This window comes from Quercus robur, chromosome 2 (genome assembly GCF_932294415.1).
Source record: "Quercus robur chromosome 2, dhQueRobu3.1, whole genome shotgun sequence".
NCBI classification, from domain to species: domain Eukaryota; kingdom Viridiplantae; phylum Streptophyta; class Magnoliopsida; order Fagales; family Fagaceae; genus Quercus; species Quercus robur.
Window position 1 is genome coordinate 91,116,796 of NC_065535.1, and position 22,584 is coordinate 91,139,379.

At 37.9% G+C, this 22,584-nt stretch overlaps 2 protein-coding genes and 1 long non-coding RNA gene across 3 annotated transcripts in view; 1 reads left to right on the forward strand and 2 right to left on the reverse strand.

Annotated features, from left to right (window-relative positions):
* Nucleotides 1–7,701, forward strand: part of LOC126715775 (26S proteasome regulatory subunit 4 homolog B-like) — a 60,953-nt gene extending 53,252 nt beyond the window's left edge. Inside the window, exon 6 of the mRNA XM_050416564.1 lies at nucleotides 7,435–7,701. Within this exon, the coding sequence (XP_050272521.1) occupies nucleotides 7,435–7,512 (78 nt within the window). The 3' untranslated portion in view covers nucleotides 7,513–7,701. The remainder of the gene's footprint in view (nucleotides 1–7,434) is intronic.
* The window catches only part of LOC126715773 (LRR receptor-like serine/threonine-protein kinase EFR), a 138,896-nt gene that overhangs the window by 44,933 nt on the left and 71,379 nt on the right, over nucleotides 1–22,584 (reverse strand). Inside the window, exon 2 of the mRNA XM_050416558.1 lies at nucleotides 10,841–10,873. Coding sequence (XP_050272515.1) covers nucleotides 10,841–10,873 — 33 coding nt within the window. The remainder of the gene's footprint in view (nucleotides 1–10,840; nucleotides 10,874–22,584) is intronic.
* Nucleotides 463–1,412, reverse strand: LOC126715779 (uncharacterized). Its single transcript, XR_007651927.1, has 2 exons — nucleotides 1,189–1,412; nucleotides 463–821 (listed from the first exon to the last, which is right to left on the reverse strand). It is a non-coding gene; the product is annotated as an uncharacterized LOC126715779 (long non-coding RNA).

Genomic DNA, 22,584 nt, shown 5'->3' on the forward strand with positions numbered 1-22,584 from the left:
ATAAGCAAATGAAAAAAAAAAAAAAAAAAAAACCAAAAACATGAGTATTTCCTAGATACTAATGAGAAATCAAATGATTCCGGGTGGGGGCTACATGGTATTGTACATTGCATTTTGAACTAGGAAGTGAGTTTTTCTATGACCACAACAAAATATCATAATATTTTATCAACTTATTGATGTGTTTTAATCAACTATAAGTCAAGATAAAATAATATAAAGATTATTTCGAGACCCACCAAAACTGAAAACAAACTTGTTATGAAAAATGTGTTATGAGATAGGGAGTGAGTAGGGAATTTTTTTTTTTTTTTTGGGGAGAATACTAAGTATTTTAACACACACACACACACAAGGGGAAAGGGGAGAAGGTTTTAAAGAAACTAATAGTGGTGTATATCCAAAAGGGCCTGAGTGAGTAGGGAATTAGAACAAATGTTTTAAGTCAAAAGAAATACAATGTTCGCAACAGAGCGATAAGATCACATATTGGATTAGGTAATGTGATTACCTTAAAATGGTGGTAATATGAGATTACAACTAAGATTTATATAATGACTGAATTCCTTGAACGACTTTTCAGGAATTCCAACTGATTTGTATTGGAAGCTGAAATATTACAAAATTATTACAAAACTTATTGACTCCACACTTATCCTTTATGGAAAAACCAAGATACAATTGTGCAAACCATGTATTATTAATGGTCTTGATACCAACCGCGCAGGAAACAAAAGCAAATCTATGAAAATTAAAATTAAAAAAAGGGCCAACAATCCTCAATTCATAGATGTGGATCTCAGACCTATGGATGGGGATCCCTGAAACTCAAAAAGAAAGAAGGAAGTGAGTTCCATCTAAAGTCAATCTCAAACAAAATATCAGCCTAGGCCTCATATGCAGTCTCACTAAACAAATCATTGTATACATATAATATCTGAAATGATACCATGCTATTTGTGCAAGTTTGAGATATCAAAACTAACTGAAGTCCTGCTTTTGAATAAAGACCAAAGTACCAAACAATGATGATGCCAGCTATGTGGCATAGCATACCAATTACCATGCGGAAGGTTTTACCCCAGAACTACATTCAAAACCCTAGCTTAGTTCAAACACCTTTTTCACCTCATCTTAAATATAAAGAAATAGGACTGAGTTAAGGAAAAAACAAAAAAATTTATGTACCTGACCAGCTGCATTCATTGCCTTCATGGCCTTATTCAGGCTTGAAAACTTCTTTGCAGCAACTTCACCGAGAATGGAAGCACCCAAAAGCACTGACTCATTTTCTCGAGGAAGAATTATAGGGCAACCTACAACAATCATCAGCAAGTATGCCAATATTTCATATGCATACAGTAACACCCACCCAGCTCCCTCAAAATCGATCAAAACCAAACCCCACACATAACAAAACACACACCCCTCTCTCTTTCTCTCACCACCAACAACAAAATGGGTTAAGCCCCATCAGGCGAGCTGAACCGCCCAGGCGGAGATCGCAAATTCGACGACGCAAACAAGAAGGAGAAGAAATACGAGCCGGCAACTCCTCCATCTCGCATGGGCCACAAGCAGCGGAAGCAAAATGGCCCAGAAGCCGCAAGTCGTCTCCCAGTCGTAACACCCCTCAGCAAGTGCAGGCTCCGTCTCTTGAAACTTGAGCGCATCAAAGACTATCTTCTAATGGAGGAAGAGTTCGTGGCCAACCAAGAGAGACTCAAACCCCAGGAGGAGAAGAACGAGGAGGACTGATCTAAGGTCATCGATGAGAACGATGCCATCGTGAGTACTACGTTGGGATTCTTTCGTTCGTCGATAAGGATCAACTCGAGCCTGGCTGCGCTATTCTTATGCACAATAAGGTTTTTTTTTTTTTTTTCTTCTTCTTTTTACTGTGTTTTAGGGTTTTATTTTTTGGTTTAATTTGTTTAATACTGTGTTTCTGTAAAGATTGCTGATGTTTAGAATTGCAAACCCTAGAGTTTTTAGAATGCAGAATCGACGGAATTCTAATATGAACCTCTAGAAAGTTTAAAAGAATTGATTTTTGAAAGAGCTATGAAATTGTGTTTTGGGGGGTGGGGTTTTTTGGTTTGGTTTGTAGGATTGAGTGGGAATTGCATTTGGATGATGAGGGAAAGGTTGCCAATTCGATAGGGGGGATTTTTGGACCCTAGACCTTTCCGTTGGAAATACCAAGAGGTGCTAATTGAGTTACAAGGCTAAGCCAAAGGTTAAGAATGGTGGCTAATTTGAGGTAGCCATGGCCTCCAAGAGAGTAGAGAGAATTTACTTATCATGCACATAATGAGTAATTACAATTACGTGGTTCCATTTGTACCCAAGCTCTTTATAAGGCCTTAAATTAAAATAAGCTTAAGATTAGCCTGAACTACCTTCTAACCATCTAATCAATTGCTCTAACTAACTACCTAACTACTTGATGAGACTCAAATCTTTGGTTTTCTTCTTGCTCATTTTCATCATGTTATAATTTTTTTTTTTGATAGGTAATAAAGATTATATTCAAAAACACTACCTTATGCAAAAAACATAAGGCAGAGAGAAAAATACAGAGGGAAAAGAAAGAGTGTAAAGAAAAAAGAAAAAGAAAGATACTAAGTACATAGAAGGGAGCTAAGGAACATAGGGAGAGAATCACTAGAGGTGAGTCCCCACGCCCTAGACCAGTCAAACAAAGTGCCACTGAAAGAGGCCAATAGCTGGTCATCCGAGCTATCCATGTCCTCAAACGTCCTCCTATTTCGCTCCCTCCAAAGACACCACATCAAGCATAATGGAGCTAAATTCCAAATGCTAGACAAATGCTTTCCAAGCCAATTCCACCAACCAAAAAGAGTATCCGCAACCGATCTTGGCAAGACCCAAGAGAACCCAAAGGATCTAAACACCAAAGTCCACAACTGATAAGTCTTTCCATAATGTAGTAACAAATGATCTACCGTCTCCCCATTACTGCGGCACATGATACACCAGTCGGCAAAATCCAACCTTCTACCCCTCAAATTATCACCTGTAAGGATCCTATCCCATACAGCAGTCCACGCAAAGAAGGAAACACGCAAAGAAGCAAACACCTTTCCAAGGAAAAATAATGTGCAAGGGGCTTCTTAACTTATTGTAGAACGATCGAATATCAAAGTCCCCATTCTTTGTCAACTTCCAACGCATACGATCTCCGTTCTCAATAGGAGGAAGATTTGAGCCCAAGGTATGGGAAAAATCATCCACACCACCCATTTCCCAATCATTTGGTCTCCGAGAAAAATGAACATCCTAGCTTCTCCGCTCCTTTATCCCCAATCGTTCAAGAGAAGAGGCCACCGATGCCCCTTTATCGGAGACCATCCCAAACACATTCGGAAAAATCAATTGAAGAGGAGAATCCCCACATCATAGATCTGTCCAAAGCTTCACTCTATCCCCCACCCCTACCTCAAAGCGAATATTCTTGCTAAAATCCTCCCATCCCATGTGGATACTTCTCCACAAGCCACACCCATGAACCCCTCTACCTAGCTTGGAAGTCCATCCCCCCCATTCTTCCCCAAACTTGAGAGCTACAACCCTTCTCCAAAGCCTTGTCTCCTCAATCCCAAACCTTATAATTCCCGACACATGATACCTCTTCGGGCACATGCCTTTCATGCTCGTATTTAACTTCATCATTCACTTTGTTGTGCATGACACAGTCGGGTTGGGCTTGAATGTACATGGTGGTTTAGGATTTCTTGGACATGGTTGCTCATGTTGCACTATTTGGCCTTATTTTGCGCAATGTACTGCACAAAGCACTTATTGGGCTCCAAACACATATGTATTGGTTTGAATGAGACATATTGGGCTCATGCTCAACAAGGGGCTGAGAACACTGATGATGAGATAGACCAATATGAGGCTGAGGATGATGATGTACCTCCTGCACTTATTGCTCCTTTGCATAAGGGCCTCTTGATCGGTACCACCAGTTGTATGATGAGATACTTATGAGGATGGAGGCCAGGATGGATTTTGATGAGGCTTGCGTTGATTACTGCTTGAGATGCTTGGATGTGTGGCTTGATAGAGTGGAGAGGAAGCTTGACATTGACCACCCTGCTGATCTAGACAGTGATTCTTGATCCCTTTGTCATTCGTGACAAAAGAGGGGGGGGGGATATTTTTGGGACTATGACTTGACAATGAGGGGGAGATGCACATGTTTAGGGGGAGAGTCTCTCATGATTTGAAGAGAGTGACTAATGCACTTGTAAGTAAGAGTGAGTTGATTATAGTTGAGGGATCGAAAAAAGGTAGAGGAAGACCAAAAATCACATCAATAGAAGTAATAAAATCACATTTGTAGCTCAACTGGTTGATACCTCTTGGTGTGTCCATGACATTTAGAGTTCAAATCCCCTCTCGTCCGTTGTTACTATCAAAATAAAAAAGGACATGTTAATTAAGGGAATAGCGAAGAGTATGACTTTAGATTTAGTAGAATGGAGGAAAAGAATATATATGGTGGTCCCTAATTAATTTGTCAAGGATCCATAGTTGACCACAAAATTTTAAGACTAAGGTTTTGTTTATAGTTGTGATTCAGCACTGTAATTGTGCAAATTTTTGGGTGTCCCACTATCCAATCCAATGTTTCAAATGTGTTTTGGAAGTTGATATTTGGGATCTAAGGATTGTTTTTAGCCAAGCATGTAAGGATCAAAAAATATGTGATTGGTTATTATGGTTTTAGTGAAAGTGCCCTGGCAAAAGTTACATTAGAAAAGGAATGCAAAATTTTTGTCTGAGGAGTAAATACCAGATACCTCACCTGCTGGAATTGTGTATCAAGTAATCTAGGGGAACTTCTAGTGGGGATTCAAACTCAAGATGTTCGGGTCTATAGCTAATTCAAGCCTCCCACCACTAGGCTTCATCCCAACGGGTGATATCATTGTAAACAAAAGGTTAAGCAATATACCTAAAACATTTAATTTTACAGTTTTACTGTGATCATAAATGTTAACCAGTCCCAAAAAAAATAAAAAAAATAAATGAAAAGACACTAAAATGATGATAAAGAGTAATATAGGTTTAAATACTATTGTATCAATTGTGCCTTAGCTTGAAATTTTATTTGTATTTTGTCATCCCAATATTTTATTAGTGTATGGTGTTCAAATTCTGAATCGTATTTTGCATGGTGTATGGTCTAAGCAGGTCCTTTCTGTGGTTGGGCTTCTTCAAGATGAGGTTGATCCCATGGTGTCTGTGATGAAAGTTGAGAAGGCTCCACGTACTGGAGTCATATGCTGACATAGGTGGGTTAGATGCTCAGATTCAGGAAATTAAAGAAGCAGTGGAGCTTCCTCTTACTTATACTGAATTGTATGAAGACATTGGTATTAAACCCGCCCAAAGGAGTCATGCTATATGGGGAGCCTGGCACAGGAAAAACCTTGCTTGCCAAGGTGCATAATTGTTATATATTTTATGCTTTTGGTTGTTTTTGTGTTTTGTTCTGTACTGATTGTTAGTTTATCCCTGACCAAATAACGGTTGTTGCTACATTCTAGTCAGTTTGTTCAGGTTAAACTGAGCATGCGTTGTTTAGTATGATAGGTGTATACATTGTTAAGTGCACAACAGGAGTTTAACTTTCCGTAAGTTTATGTATTAGGATGCTAGTATTGAAAGTTACCTCATGTGTACCGCAACCTCTTTTTTCTTTTCTTCTTCTTAGGTTGCATCATAATCTTATAGATTTTTACAGTTTGTTGGTGGCTGCACCATGAACTTGAGTTGAAGTCCACTACTTGTTCTTGAATGCCTTCCTCACATTCTTGTGTATTTAGAACACCCAATTATTTATATATTAATGATCTGTTAAAATTTAAATTGTATATTTGACTTTTGAATCCCCTTGCAAGAAAAGCTGAGCTTTAGAAGGTTTGGCACACTCCTTTCCTATATCCTGAATATTGCCACCTGCAAGTTGGATTGAGTCAGTTGGGCTCTTGCTTTGAAATTGGTATAGAGATTTGGTGTTTGTAGTATGTTAACAGAAATATGTACGTACTACATTTATGCTTATGGAACCTGTATGGTATACATTCAACATATATTACATGCATGCTTTACAGCCTGTATGAAATTCAGTCACCATGGGTTTCTCTCATGTCAATTTATTTTAGATATTGGTTGGGAACTGCGATTATGCTTATGTTTTACTTCAGACAGTGGCAAACTCAACGTCAGCTACTTTCTTGCGTGTGGTTGGAAGTGAATTAATCCAGAAATACTTGGGTGATGGGCCTAAATTAGTCAGGGAACTCTTTCGAGTTGCAGATGATCTTTCACCATCAATTGTCTTTTTTGATGAGATTGATGCAGTTGGCACAAAAAGGTACTCAAGTTAATATAGCACTGTCATATTTCTTGCCTGCAACCTCTGCTTTAGGTAACATCTATGATTGAACCATGTTACCCAGGTATGATGTACATTCAGGTGGTGAACGTGAAATCCAGAGGACAATGTTGGAATTGCTGAACCAATTAGATGGTTTTGATTCAAGAGGAGATGTCAAAGTGATTCTTGCTATAAATAGAATCGAAAGTCTTGATCCTGCCTTGCTTCGTCCAGGTAGAATTGACAGGAAGATTGAATTCCCTCTGCCAGACATAAAAACAAGGAGGCGTATTTTCCAGGTACTTTGATACAGAATGTGTAGAAATGGAATACCATTGTGAATGATAATACAATTCCTTTGTTTTTCACTATAAAGATCTTATTGCTTATATGTTCATGTTTTTGGCAATTCAGATACACACATTAAGAATGACATTGGCAGATGATGTCAACTTACAAGAGTTTGTGATGACTAAAGATGAATTTTCTGGGGCTGATATCAAAGCAATTTGTACCGAGGCTGGCTTGCTTGCATTAAGAGAGTGTCGTATGAAGGTGACACAATATTTCTTGCTTAGTCTTAACACATGCATGAACGTTCTCCCTGTGATGTTGCTTAACACATACATTGGCGGATTTCGTTTGTTCTTGCTTAGTCTTAACTTCACTTTCATTTCATATGTATATTTGGTGTTGAAGCATGTGCATGGAGGGTAGGGGGTGCACGTTATTATACATGCATGCATTTAAACTCTTCAATTTGCCTCATGATGCTTTGGGTTTAATAGCTGCCACTTGATGCAATCCTAGCCTCTATTTTATCTTATATAATGCCATGTTCTGGTACTAGTCTGAATGAAGTATGCATAGGTGCATTGTTCTCAACTTTTGTGGGTCTGGGTTATTATTGATGAAGGATATTGGTTGATTAATCTATTGCTGCTTCCTTGGATTGGCTCATCTCTTTAATTGTTTGACCTGATTTGATTACTTGTTAACATCTTTTACGTTTGCTTCAGGTGACACATGCAGACTTCAAGAAAGCCAAGGAAAAAGTGATGTACAAAAAGAAAGAAGGGGTGCCAGAAGAGCTCTAGATGTAGAAGGTGACCTGTTCCACTGGTCGGAAAATACATGTGCATCTTCTTTGTTGTTTTTAGCTTTTGATGTCAAATTAATTTGATGTGAAATATTTGGATGAACAGTAGAATGCCAACACCTTTTTTTGGACATCACTAACTAGTATTGAATTTAGGCACTGCCATGGGTTGACTAAGAAATTTTAATTTGATGGTTCCCTGATCGAGATAGGAACCCGTATTTTAGGATTTGCATGTTTTAGCCTTTTAGGCTAAATTTTGACCCAAAGTGGGATGTATTTTAGTTTTTGGATACGACAAGCAAGATAGGTAATTACATGTTGGGCTCAGAGTGCCCAACAAAGTTTACAAAAAAGCATGAGGCAATGCCTAGCCCACACCGACATTGAGGCCTAAGGCTACTCTTAGATTCACAACAAAACGACTAAATATAGAGCAGTGCTTTAGATCCTCTACAAGAATAGACTCTAGTGCCCGACAAAGTTGCTGCCATTCCACTGAACGTGTTGCTACTATAGCATGGGTCCCACTGTTTGGAAATGCAAATGCGTAGAAAAAAATTTGTACCCAAACGCATACATATAGTGTTTCTAGTTGCAACCAATGTGGTATGCATTAGTCTATTTAGGCCCAATGGATCATTTTCGGCTCTTCGTTTGGGCCAAGTGACAGAGCTACAATCTTGCCCAACATGTAGTACGTGAGTGGGTTTTGTCAGGATATTTTTCCCCCTTTGTAAATCCTTTGGTTATATGGGATCAAGTTGTAATTCGTTATTTCAAGTAAAATCTAAATATGCATTTCTTAAAATTCTAATATTAAAACATGAAATTATTTAAGTTGTCTTTAATCATTCAAATCATTGAAAGCCCTCAAATTCCAAAACTAAACTAAGAAAATTTAGAAAAGTTAACAAAATATAATGAAAGATTTCTTACCTTTGGGAATTGGGATGCTTTGATGATGATGGTTCTTGAAATTTTTGGTTTGGGAATATTTATAACTCCAAAGGAAGTTGATTTCAGAATGAACTAACCTTTTATATATATATATATATATATATATAGAGAGAGAGAGAGAGAGAGAGAGAGAGAGAGAGAGAGAGAGTTGTCTACAAGTTTATAATTCACTCATTTACTTCAATTAAACTCACTAATTATATTTCTATCCCTATATAATAATAATAATAATAATAATAATAATAATAATAATAATAATAAAATAAATAAATAAATAAAGCTTGTTGACGAAATGTAGTAAATTTAAAGGGTAATCCTATGGAATTTTAAAAAAATCAATCATAGATATTTTTAATTTTGAATGATAAATGATGTCCTTTTTGATAAATGAATGATTTGAAATACATTGATAAACAATTTTTGGTTGTGTTTTCTTTTGTTTACACACAAACAACAAGCTTTTTTTTTTTTTTTTTTGAATGCTAATTGGAATGGAAGTTTTGTTAAATAAACACTCTATAATGGCATATTGCACATTTTTAGGTGAAATGTTTTGTCATAGTTTGCTGTGTGTATGATTGGTTTAGCCTTTTTATTACTCCGTATTATTTAAAATTTTAAAAGAAAATGTATATAATTTTTAAAAAGTTATTGTTTATATATATATATATATATATATCAGACAATGTACAATTTCAAAAGAAACTATAATATTTCTTAAACTTACTTTTAAAGCAAAATAAATCAATAAAGGCAGACACTAAAAAGCAACAAACACGCAAGAGATCCAACATGAAATCAGAGAATATTACTCTTTAGCATTTAGTGTAATATATTAGAGATACAATTTAGGTTTTCCTAATATTATATAACGTATATGTTTTCTTTCCAAGTCTATCATTTTTTTATTGTGATAATATTGGTGGGACATATATATGATTATAAAGCTCTCTGTTCCGAGCTAGGATGAAGCACCTTAAGATTGGTTTTTTTATTTTGTTAAGGAAAGGATTGCCAATGGTTGCATTGTATTTGCTATGTATCCCATAAAAAACTAGTTAGCCCATGTTTTCATCAAGGTGCTTCCTTTTGCCAAATTCCAGATGATCAAACTCAACCTAAACCTTATTTCAAATTATACTTAGGGTACGTTTGGTACACTGTAATAGCTCTTGTAATGGAATAGTTATTCATGTGTAATATCAATTTGGTCATTTGGTTGCATCTTTATTACATGGATTAGTTATTACATTGGAATAATTATTCTTTAAATTGAAGAATAGTCATTCCTCTTTAAAATGGATGTAATAGTTATTCCTTAGTGCATAAAATAGGTTTTAAAATTAATATATTTCTAAAAATATAAAGTTTCCTTATACATCATCTTTTACAAGCTTTCCATATATAACAACCAAACTTATGAATAGTAATAGTTATTCCATTATAATGTCTTCTATTCCCAGTAATAAAGATTATTATTCCTAATGTAATCTACATTTAGTGTACCAAACATACCCTTAGTTATTGAGCAAAAATAAAAAATTGTGCGCTAATTATTGCAAGCAAATTGTATACATATTTGCATGTATTGAGAACATTTTGTGTAATTATATGTGTTTTATATGTGTCATTCCTTAATACAGTTGGTATTTATGCCATTCTTCATATAGTTGCTATAAATACACAGTTCCACACCCATCGTATGTGGGGCTAACAAAGTGAAATTTTTTTTTAGTCATTCTTTGCCTATTGATGCTAAGAGTATAGGTTTTCTTATGCATAAGATCCCAAATACCTTTTTCATACAACATTTTAGAATGTTTAAGTAAATCATCTTTATACCATGTATTAAAAGCCAAATATATTAACTTCAAACACTAATAACTTGGGATGGTTTTAACTGATTTTGGTTTCCCAAGTAACACCATTTGCAGGTACCTTACAGAATCAGAGGACATACCAAACCAATGTCACATAATCACATCTCGAAAAAAGAAAAAAGAAAAAGAAAAGAAAACTTAAGAAATAACACAGATTTTAATATTAGACACCCCTGCTTATGTTTCCAAGTAGTGCCAATTTGATTTTGTTAACCTTGGTCACAACGTCCTTGATGTCTGGTCTTTCATCTGGTGATTCTTTAGAACATCTTAAGCCTAATTCTAAGATAGATAAAAGAACAGTTTGCATACAAGTTACATCTCTTCCATCTTCAATCCTGAGTAAACCATCATCCACGACTTTCATTCTATCTGGAAGTGATGCAATCCATTGCCTCATAGCTAGTTCTCCAACAAACATTTCATCAGTGGGTTTCTTTCTTGTGATGATCTCCAACAATATTATTCCATAGCTATAAATGTCACCTTTGGTTGACACTCTCCCTTCTGAGCCATACTCTGCCAAGCTCACATTTGTCAAGATGTCGATAAGTTAGTGGTGCACATGCTTGCCAACAGGAGAGAGAATAAGTATATAAAAATAACCATTCACACATTCGTGCAAGTTTTTTATTTTATTGTTAAATCTTATTTATTGTATCCATCCATTATCAATATATTGATGTATATATGTAGATTTGATTTATTGAAAAAAAAATTATGATATGATCAAGATGTGTCCATTTGCTATTATCTTTATTCTAATAAAAATAAAAATACATTTGATATTATGTTCTTAGGGTTTACCTTTGTTATAGGAGTATATATGTATATATATTATTTTCTACTTCAATTACCCAAGATAAATCTGAACACATTTACATCTCCTAGGGAGGTGGTTTAGTGGTAGGAATCTAGATGATCCATCACACATGAGAGTCTTGGAATTGTGGGTTCGACTAGTGGCAAGTCCCATTTGTTTCTAGGTGGTTTCATGCCATAATACAATACTGGGTTTAAGTGGTGTAAAAATAGCAACCATACTTGCAAGCTTCTTTTTTTTTTTTTTTTCTTTTTTTCTTTTTTAATTCTATAAAATATAATCACATCTTTGATACCTACCTATCCATTTGCGTCTTCATTTCCAATAAATATAGGAATACAATATTTTTCATAACTTTTATTTTATGTATTGACATCACCAAATCTACCATGACTACAATATTGTTTAGTGTCAATGGCTATAAAGTTGACTCTAATTAATAGGTGGTGTAAGGCAAGCTGAACATTACCGTAGTTCAACAAGTCCAATATTGAAACTCACACTAAATTATTTTATTGAACAAATTCATATTTGATTAGTGAGCATGGCTCATATAACAAATGGCCATAATACAAATTATTTATTTACTTTCTTAAAATAATAATTTTGTAGAATAAATTAACACTAGTAACCCTTACATAAGAGAGACTAACAAGTAATTACTCCCTCCGTCTCACTTTGTTTGTCTTCTATTCCATTTTGAGATGTCCCAAAATATTGTCCTGTTTCTAAAAATAAAAGTCATTAATTTACTAATGTTCCTATTATACCCCTATTAATTTACTAATTCAATTTTTTGATTAATTTTTTTAAGGGTAGTTTTGGAAACTTATACATTTTTAAAAGATAGACAAGACAATAAATGACGTTCCTTTAAAAAGTTTGACTTTTTAAATAGGACAAACAAAGTGGGACAGAGGGAGTAATTAATTATCCATTGAACCAGTCACACTATATTTTAAAGTATATGTTCATATGTATCAAATGCAATTACAAAACTGAGCTACGAACTACCAAACAAATTGTTAATATTTAAGATTGTATCTACTAAAGATATGTACAAAATTAGCCTAGTAATTAAATATATAAACAAAGGTGAATTCATGTACCTGGTGGGATGTAGCCAAGTGTACCGAGAGTTTTAATTTGCATTGCGTCCTTGTTTAGGGCTAAAATTTTTGCAATGCCAAAGTCACTAACATGTGCAACCATGTCCCCGTCCAAAAGAATATTGGAAGGCTTCAAATCACAATGCACCACAGCTTCTGATTGACCATTGTGGAGATATTCCAACGCTGATGCAACATCAAACATAATGCTCACTCTTTGGACAAGATTCAAGCAGTTATTATGAGAGTATAACCACTTTTCAAGGGTACCATTTGACATGTATTGAAGCACTAAAGCTCTAAACTCAAGGTTGGAGCATGTACTAATGACTTTGACAAGATTCCTATGTCGGATTGCCCTTAACACTTTGCATTCAGTATCAAAACTTTTGAAAGCACCCTCCAATTGTAGGTTTAGAACTTTGACAGCAATGATAGTCCCATCAGATAGTATTCCTTTGTACACAAAACCAAAACCTCCTGTTCCAAGCAAGTTGCTCTCACAAAAGTTGTTTGTTCCACGAGAAAGCTCTTGATATGATATCATTCTATGATCCATTGTAGGCAATGTGATAGGCAAACCTGGAATCTACATGTTACATTGTGGATGTCTTCTTCGCATTATGACCAATGCTGCAAAGATTATAATTGATGCAATGGCAGGAACAATATATTTGAGCAAAACTTGTTTCACCCTTGATCCAAGAGAATTTGGACTTGTACAAGGTGGAACTCCAAAAATTGGATTCCCACAAAGTGCTTCATTACCTAAAAATGATTCTGCAGTGAAGTTTGCAAAAGGTCCGGTGGATGGAATCTCTCCCGATAGCTTATTGAAGGACAAATTCAAATACTTGAGATATGGAAGTGTCTCAAGAGATTTTGGAATAGCACCGAAGAGATTATTGTTTGAGAGATCCAACTGATCCATTCCCCTCAATTGTCCAAAAGATTGTGGAATGTTTCCTTGGAATGAGTTCTTTGACATGTTTAGATAACTTAGGCTCTCAAAAGCACCAATGATACTGGGAATCTTTCCAGTAATTTGGTTACAGGATAAGTCCATGACTACAATAGTGCGCAATTTTGTCATGCTCGAAGACAAACTTCCGTTGAGGAAATTCGATGATAAATCCAAGAATAACAGGTTTTGAAGACTCCACAAATTAAATGGGATTGATGATGTGAGTCTGTTATAACTTATGTTGAATTTTTGCAAAAGACTGAGGTTTCCAATGCAATTCGGGATGGATCTTGAGAGACTATTCATAGAGAACAACAATTCTCCCAAGTTCTTTAATTGACAAAGTTGTTCTGGAATGGATCCTTCAATCAAGTTCTCTTCAAGAAAAAATCTTTGCAATCTCTCCAATCCCCCCAATGTGGACGGTATGTTTCTGGTCAAACTGTTACCCGACAAATCAAGTGAGTACAAGTTTTTCAAGGAACCAATTCCCATTGGAATTTGACCCTTTATTTGGTTTTCACTTGCATCAAAGGCTTTAAGTGAAAGTGAAAAATTTCCAATGGCATCCGGAATTGTAATATTCAAGGGATTGCCGGATAAATCTAGCACCTCCAAAAATCTGCAATTAGTTAAAGATAAAAGGAAACTATGCTCTTGATGTCCAGGCTCTGCTGTCAGCTGATTTCCAGCTAGATAAAGCCTTTTTAGATTTTTTAAGTTCCCAAGATTTCTGGGTATATGTCCAGAGAGAAAGTTAAAACCAAAATCTACTTCGAAGAGGCTGGAAAAATTTGAAAGATATGATGGGATATGACCACTAATTTTGTTCAAATATAGTCCTAGAATTTCAAGATTAGGGCAAGAGATCCAAGTATCTAATGGAAGATTTCCAGACAAGGAATTTTTAGCCAAGCTAAGCTCTTGTAGAGAGGTAATGTTGAAAATATTTTGGGGTATTGTCCCAGTGAGATCATTCTGTTGAAATCCCAAAAATTTCAAATTTTGTAGACGCCATAAATCACTTGGAATGCCTCCTTTCACGTTGTTTGTTTCGATGCCAAACTCTTGTAACATCGACAAGTTGCTTATGATAGGAGGTATATTTCCAGTTAAGTTGTTACTTCCAAGATATAGCACTTCAAGCTTTGCTAAACTCCCAAAACCTTTTGGAATACTTCCATCAAACTTATTGTATGACAGAGATAAGATAGAAAGCTCTGTACAGTTATTAAACTGTGAGGTGAGCTTACCGCTGAATTCATTTTGGGAAATAGACAGTCCTAGAAGATTAGGACATTGGGTGCAAAGATTCATTGGAAGGGTTCCTGAGAAGTGATTTTGTGTAAGACCAATAGCCGTTAGAAAAGAGAAGTTAAAGATGACAAAAGGAAATGGACCAGTAAGGCTATTATCTTCCAAAGTCAAGATCTCTAATGACGACATATTGCTGAGGGACAATGGAATTGTACCACTTAGACCGATTCCATTAAGATCTAAATCTCGAAGTTTGGGTAACATGCCCAATTCTTTAGGTATGCCACCACTAAAATTGTTGTAACTAAGATATATAATTTCAAGCTTCTGGCAATTATGTATAGTTGGAGGGATAATACCTTCCAATAAGTTGTTTGATAATACGAGTGCCCTCAAGCGGTGTAGATGACTAATCTCATGTGGCAGAAAACCACTGAAGCTGTTGCTTTTAAGATCAAGTGAGACTAGGAAGGAGAGGTTGGCAATATGAGGGGAAATGGTGCCGTGGAGACCCACGTAGGAAAGGTTCAAGGCTGTGACTCTTTGTCTGCGTCGGCTGCAAGAGACCCCAAACCACTCACAGAAGTTTGTTGTTGTGGACCAGTTACCACCAGCAAAGACAGAATCGTTTGGGCTAAAAGTGATTTGGGATTTGAAGGCAATGAGAGCTAATTGATCCGTAAAGTTGTTGGAAGATTGGGACAACTGAAGTACGCATGGCTGCATTAACAGAAAAGCCAGCAGGAGGAAAATGTATGGCCTTTCCATTAGCGTAATGTGTGTGCACAAGAGAGACAGAGAAGGTTCTTTAGAATAGGATAGTCGATCTTGCTGTTTCATTGGTACAACTTATTAATACAAAATCATTTCAGAAGTATCATATTCATGATGGGTATGCAACATGGTTATTCCACCCTATGTGTGAACATAATATAAATTTTTTCCACTTTACCAAAAGTAGAATGTACCAAAATTCTAGTCTCGTCAATGTGGACGAAGAAAATAGAGGGAAAAACACGAGAAATATATGGAACATGACATGAGATAAATTATAATGGTTGTAAGATTTTTTTTTTTGTAACTCAAGTTTTTATTACCGAATTGATCTTTGTTTATTTCCCCTATGATGGTCCTACCTACGGATTTGGTTGAAAATTTGTCTGCTGCCCTGTCCAAAAAACAAAAGTTGACGTGCTGTAAAGCCAAAATAATTGGCTTTTGTGAATGCCAAAATCACTTTTTAGCAAAATTTCATGGAGCCCACCAAATTTAATATTCGTAGGTTTTATTTTTATTTTTAATTTTTAAAAGAAAAAACTGAATTTTCTTTAAAACAAAAATTAAAAGCGTGATATATTTGTACTTTTATGTTAAGGTAGAGTAGATTTTTTATCTTGTATAAAAAATAAAAAATAAAAATTTAATGTCATTTCTCTCATTCAATTCATATTTTTCCTACAAAAAAAAATGTGAGTACTCTCTCTCTCTCAATAGATTTTTGTTCTTTCTTATAACTTTGATTAAGGTTGAGGGTTTTTTTTTTTAATATGTATTTTGGTATTGTGTTTTCTTTTTTTTAATATGTATTTTGGTATATGTGTTTAAATACATGTTTTCAATTTTTAAACAATATTACACACATTTTTACACACTTTTTTACCCACACATATTTCCAAAAAATACAAATAACATTACTAGAACAACGTTATCAAACGGCCCAAAAGTTTGCTCTCTTCCTTTTGTAGCATTGGTTGAATTTTGGTTTGGGTTAATACTTAGTTTTTTTGGATATAGGAATTTGAGTTTATATCAAAACACGATCTACATGGTTATGAATTTGAATATGTCTACCAATTTTTTGAGTAATAAATTATTATAAAGTCTATCTTTTATTCATTTGGTTTCATTTTAATTTTTGTTAAGATAACATTGTAATTTTGTGATAAGTTTTTTTTTATTATAATAATAAACTCCTTATTTCTTAAGAGATAAGAAATTTGAATAATAAATTTGAAACTTATAAAGTTTAGTTGTATATTAGGCAAATATAATATACTACAACAAAAATTAGAAGAATATGGTTCACCTTAAAAAAATATTAATCAAACATACAAAAAATAATAGTATGATATATTTGTAGAGATAAAAAGATACAAAATACTTGTAGAAATCTTTTATTAAACAAAAAAAAAAAAGATAATTCTTGAAATAATTGTTAATTTTTATATATTACATCTCATTATATAATATTTATATATTTTCACATATTGCGTGGGTTAGCGGCTATTTTATATAAAAACAAAGACGTTTGATTTTTAGTTAACCTCATAATATTATGCCACATAAGTTTTTGAGATGTCACAAATTTAAACATTATTTCAATAAATGTTTTCAATTGAATTAAAATTTTATTTTATATTTAAACTCTCAATTAGAATTGTAAGGACTCGATTTGTAACGATCCCAAACTGGTATTGGGTTCGTACGTTAAAGGCCCAAACAATAAAATTTGTAGAGAGTGGGCTGAAAGGCTAGGCCTTGGTCATCGGGCAGTGGTTAGTCATGGTGTTTATGATGGATGCACAGAGGTGAACTAAGTTTGTCCATGGACCTTGTCCATTGAGCTTAATGTTCTTATTATTCCTTTCACTTTCTAGGTACCATCCTCCTAGCCCCCCTTTGGCGCATGAATCCTTACATTATATAGCCCTTCTCAGTTGATCCTGACCTTCCATCTGTCAATCAGACAGATAACTACTCGAGTGCCTGTCCCATCAGCCGCCTCTCCCCACTTTCTGTTAGTTGCAATAACTGAAGCCACACTATTCAGGGGTCTTTTCCCATCAATGTGGCTAGGACGTTTGTTGGCGCATTCAATGCGAAGGTAACGTCTTTTCCTTGAACCATTCCCATACTGTACCCTCGTGCGAGTCCCATTCTACTCGCCTTTTCTTCTGGGAGCGCTTTGGAGGTTGCCTTTGATGACGTGTCGTTCTTCCCTTTTAGTCATCCTCGGCTGCATCTCTAGGCCATTTGGACTTTCGCTACTTGTCCTCGGCAACTACTCTCCTCGGCGTGGGCCTTGGGCCCTAATGGAAAGTGGGCCGGGACCACAAATTCTCTGGCCCCACAATAGCCCCTCAAAATCCTGCTGTCCGGATCCTCGGACGGAGAGGAGGGTTTTGATGACATCAAGCCTCTGTCAAAGCTTGTCAATCCTTGTCATCTATCAGTTCTAGAGACTCTTCGTCTACCCGAGACACGTTCTTGGAGCCTTGGAAGGTGAAACGTGTCTTCATTAAATGCGGGCGGCTCTGTGCTTCCCACGTTCAACGGCGCGATGGTAATCTAACGGTTGAGATTTCTTTACCTTTATGGGCGGGAAAATTCGTGCAGTCACTTTCGATGGGAGGTATAAATAATTTTTAGAACTGATTTGTCTCTTCATTTTCGAACTTAAGAGTTCTAGCGTACATATCCTGGGTTCAGTCAGACTTTCATCCAAATTCAAGTCTATCCCCAGCATAAAAAGCCTGTCCGGGGAACCTTTCCTCCTTTCTGTAAGTTTTCTGCTCTCACTAACTCGTGCTTTTTCTATTCTGGGTTCATTTTTCTCTTGCTCCTCTCTTTCTCCCGTCACCCTCTGAGTTTGTTTAGTAGTTCCTAGAGGTGGTTAAATTGAAAAAGTTGGTTGAGATCGAAGAGGCGATGGAAAAGTTCATCGCCGACTATAGGATACCCCCCAACGTAAGTTTGAGGTACTGCAAGGAGGGGGGGGGGTGGCATCTTAAGAGAAGGACGGGCGAGGTGGTAATTCCCCTTCACGCCTTCATAGAGGGGGGTATGAGAATCCCCATGGGGTCGGTAATGAGGAGTTACCTTAGGCATTTCCGATTAGCTCCCACCCAGTGCGCTGCTAATATGTTTAGGATTCTGGGTTGTGTGGATGCCTTAAACGAAAAAATGGGGCTAAGACTAACCCATCATGACGTAAATTGGTGCTACAATCTCCAAAATTTGAGGGGCAAATCCTACTACATGAAGACAAGAGACGATAGGGTTCGGCTAATCCAGTGCCTCCCCGAGTCCAACAAAGGGTTGAACAAGGACTTTCTTATTGTATCTGGGGAGTGGCACGATGGCCTTCCTTGCCCAATTGTGGAGGGAGAACCAGGTGGGGTGTAGAGAGTAGGAGGGGGCCATTCTTTTGGCGCCGTCTTAATTTTATGTAGTTCAGTTACTAACCATGTACATGCCTTTCTTTTGTAGATCCACACGCCTTTCACTGACACTTTCATCTGGTCAATCGGGTGGATTTGGAGACTGTTCTTCAAGCGGCGGTTTTTGTAAATGACGAGGATGGTCAAGTCAGAGCTGCTCACAAAATCTTAGGGTACGATCCTATCCAGAAGTCATTTGCCGACCCAAAGCACGTGATTAGAGCTAACGATCCTCGGCTTCCGAAAATCACTGTAGTCAAGCACGGGTTTTTGATCTCTGAAAGATCTCCTGTCCCGGAGGGCATCCCGTTGGCGGGCTCTTTCTCGTCTCACCAAGTAGCGGAGGACGAAGGTGATTTGGGTCTGTCCGAAGAGGGATTTGAAGTATTTGACCAAGCTGACCCATCCGAGGATCCTCCTGGTGATCTGGATGACCCTGACTTGTCTGAAACGAAACTGTTGTTAGTAGGAACATCCTCTCGAGCCGAGATGGGTCTTAAGAGAAAGCCCCTGACCAGCTTATTCGACCTCATTGAGAGTTAGCCGGGGAAGGGTGCACAGGGAAAGCCGCAATCCAGTGTTCCAACTCCCCCACCCCAACCCCAGCTTGTCCAGACTAGGTCTTCCTCTTCCAAGTCGTAGCCACAATCTCCCCGCCCCAAACTTCCTGCTCCTCCTCAATCAGCTCTGCCTCCTCGGCTTGAGCCCACTGACCCAAAGAGAAAGAGGAGTCCCAAGGGTAAGGAACCAATGGATGGGGGGAAATCCTAATCCTCTCAGGAGGGGGACGAAGCCCCGCGAGCTCAAAAACAGTTAAAGATCGGGCATCAAGGCCAGGGGAAAGGGATCGATGCCCAATCCGTGCCGAGTGCTTGGCTTCTTGCCTCAATGCTCCACGGGGAGCCATTACTGGAAGACGTATCCATGAGGAACCTTGGAGACGGCGAAGGCGGTTATGTAGCTGACGCGTTAGAGAGGGCCCTGCTGCTTCCTACTGATATGGAAGAGTTGAAGAATATGAGGATGTAGGAGGTTTTCCTCAACGTGAAGAAGTACCTGGGTATGGTAAGGCTCCTAAAATCTAAGACTCCGTCGATTCTTGCTCCTAGATTCTCATTCATAATGTGTTTGTCTCAATTGGCAGGCTATCCAGGCCACCTATAGGATGGAGGAAGAAGTTAAGGGGCAGAGTAAGACCGCCGAGCTTGAGCGCAATAAACGTATAGATGCTGCGCGAACCCTCAAAACTTCTGAGGCTGACCTCGCGAAGGCCAGGGAGGACTTAAAGGAGGCAACCAGAGCCAGGGATAGTGCCGAGGCAGGTTTGACTAGTGCCCAAAAACAGGCCGAGGAACAGACGAGACGCCTACTTGCTGCCAAGGAGCAATTGGAGATTGCCAAGGAGCAAATCAGTGATTTAAAGAAGAAACTGATCGAGGTAGACAATGCTAAGGGCGTGGCAGAATTTGCCAGGGATGAAGCCGTGAGGGCCAAGACAGAGGCTGAGTTTGTCAGGACTGAGGCCGAAACTGCTAAGGACAAGGCCGAGGAGGAGGGTTACTAGGCGGGAGTGGCTGAAACCCAGGCCCTCCTTAAAGCTCAAATCCCTGGTGTATGCAGGCTATACTGCTCCCAGGTTTGGGACGAGGCCCTCAAACGAGCTGGAGTGGAGGCTTCGTCCGACTTGTGGAAGGCGGAGAGCGTATTTTATCCTTCCGCCATCCGTGAGACCGCCTCCGCCAGCTCTGAGACTATGAGCGTTCCACAGGAGACTGAGGCTGCTCTGTCAAAAGCTGCTCAGATCATTGAAATTCCTGGCGAGTCGACTGAGGGAGGAGAGCCTCATGAGGCCACAGAAGCACCTGGAGGTCTGAATCCTGAGATGCCTCAAGAGGCTGCCAAGTCTACAGTCAGTGCTCAGATCTCTGGTGCCGAGGAGCCGGCCATCTTTGTTCAGCCCCTTCAGGCCATTCCCCTTGCTGATGTCCCCAAGGGCACCAAGGCTAATCTTGCTCAGCCTTCCCAGGAAGGGGATTTCTCCCAGGGCCCCGAGGCTAATCCCGCTTAGCCTTCCCAGGATGTGGCCAAAACGAAATTGAAGAAGTAGAAGCCCTGACCAACTTTTGTATTTGTTTCTAGTTTAACTGTTAATTAGTTTCCCTTTTGTTTTGAGGACTTTAGAGTTTGCTTGTAATTAAACTCTTTGACCATATGTATGAAATTCTTTTCTTCCTTTTTCCTTTAAATTACATGTTCGTTGCCCTTGCCGATATTTACTATTGTTGCGAATCTCATGGTTTTTGAACTAGTTATCTTAACATGTATGAATGGTTGTGCATATGATATATTTGGGATCACATTTCGGAATTCTAACTTACCCGCGCCCATGGGGCGTTGAACTTGTATCGGAACATACTTCTGGGGAACTAAAGGCATCATCCGAGGTGCCATGTGTGTTGTTAGGCCGGGCCTGATACTTAGATTTTCTTGGAGTATCTAGCTTCCCCATAGGTTTGAGTTCGAGGACCATGCAAGACCTTGGTTCTGTCCAAAACTCAGATTTTCTTTAAGTAGTTGGTTTCCCCATAGGTTTGAGTCCGAGGACTATGCAATACCTTGGTTCTGTCCAAAACTTAGAGTTTTTGCTTAAAGTAGTTGGTTTCCCCATAGGTTTGAGTCCGAGGACCATGCAAGACTTTAGTTCTGTCCAAAACTCAGATTTTCTTTAAGTAGTTGGTTTCCCTATAGGTTTGAGTCCGAGGACCATGCAAGACCTTGGTTCTGTCCAAAACTCAGATTTTCTTAAAGTAGTTGGTTTCCCCATAGATTTGAGTCCGAGGACCATGCAATACCTTGGTTCTGTCCAAAACTTAGAGTTTTTGCTTAAAGTAGTTGGTTTCCCCATAGGTTTGAGTCCGAGGACCATGCAAGACCTTGGTTCTGTCCAAAACTCAGATTTTCTTTAAGTAGTTGGTTTTTCCATAGGTTTGAGTCCGAGGACCATGCAAGACCTTGGTTCTGTCTAAAACTTAGATTTTTTCTTTAAGTAGTTGGTTTCCCCATAGGTTTGAGTCTGAGGACTATGCAAGACCATGGTTCTGTCCAAAACTTAAATTTTTTCTTTAAGTAGTTGGTTTCCCCATAGGTTTGAGTCCGAGGACCATGCAAGACCTTGGTTTTGTCCAAAACTCAGATTTTCTTAAAGTAGTTGGTTTCTCCATAGGTTTGAGTCCGAGGACCATGCAAGACCTTGATTCTGTCAAAAAATTATTTTTTCTTTAAGTAGTTGGTTTCCCCATAGGTTTGAGTCCGAGGACCATGCAAGACCTTGGTTCTGTCCAAAACTCAGATTTTCTTTAAGTAGTTGGTTTCCCCATAGGTTTGAGTCCGAGGACCATGCAAGACCTTGGTTTTGTCCAAAACTTAGATTTTTTCTTTAAGTAGTTGGTTTCCCCATAGGTTTAAGTCCGAGGACCATGCAAGACCTTGGTTCTGTCCAAAACTCAGATTTTCTTTAAGTAGTTGGTTTTCCCATAGGTTTGAGTTCGAAGACCATGCAAGACCTTGGTTCTGTCCAAAACTCAGATTTTCTTAAAGTAGTTGGTTTCCCCATAGGTTTGAGTCCGAGGACCATACAATACCTTGGTTCTGTCCAAAACTTAGAGTTTTTGCTTAAAGTAGTTGGTTTCCCTATAGGTTTGAGTTAGAGGACCATGCAAGACCTTGGTTCTGTCCAAAACTCAGATTTTCTTTAAGTAGTTGGTTTTCCCATAGGTTTGAGTTCGAGGACCATGCAAGACCTTGGTTTTGTCCAAAACTCAGATTTTCTTTAAGTAGTTGGTTTTCCAATAGGTTTG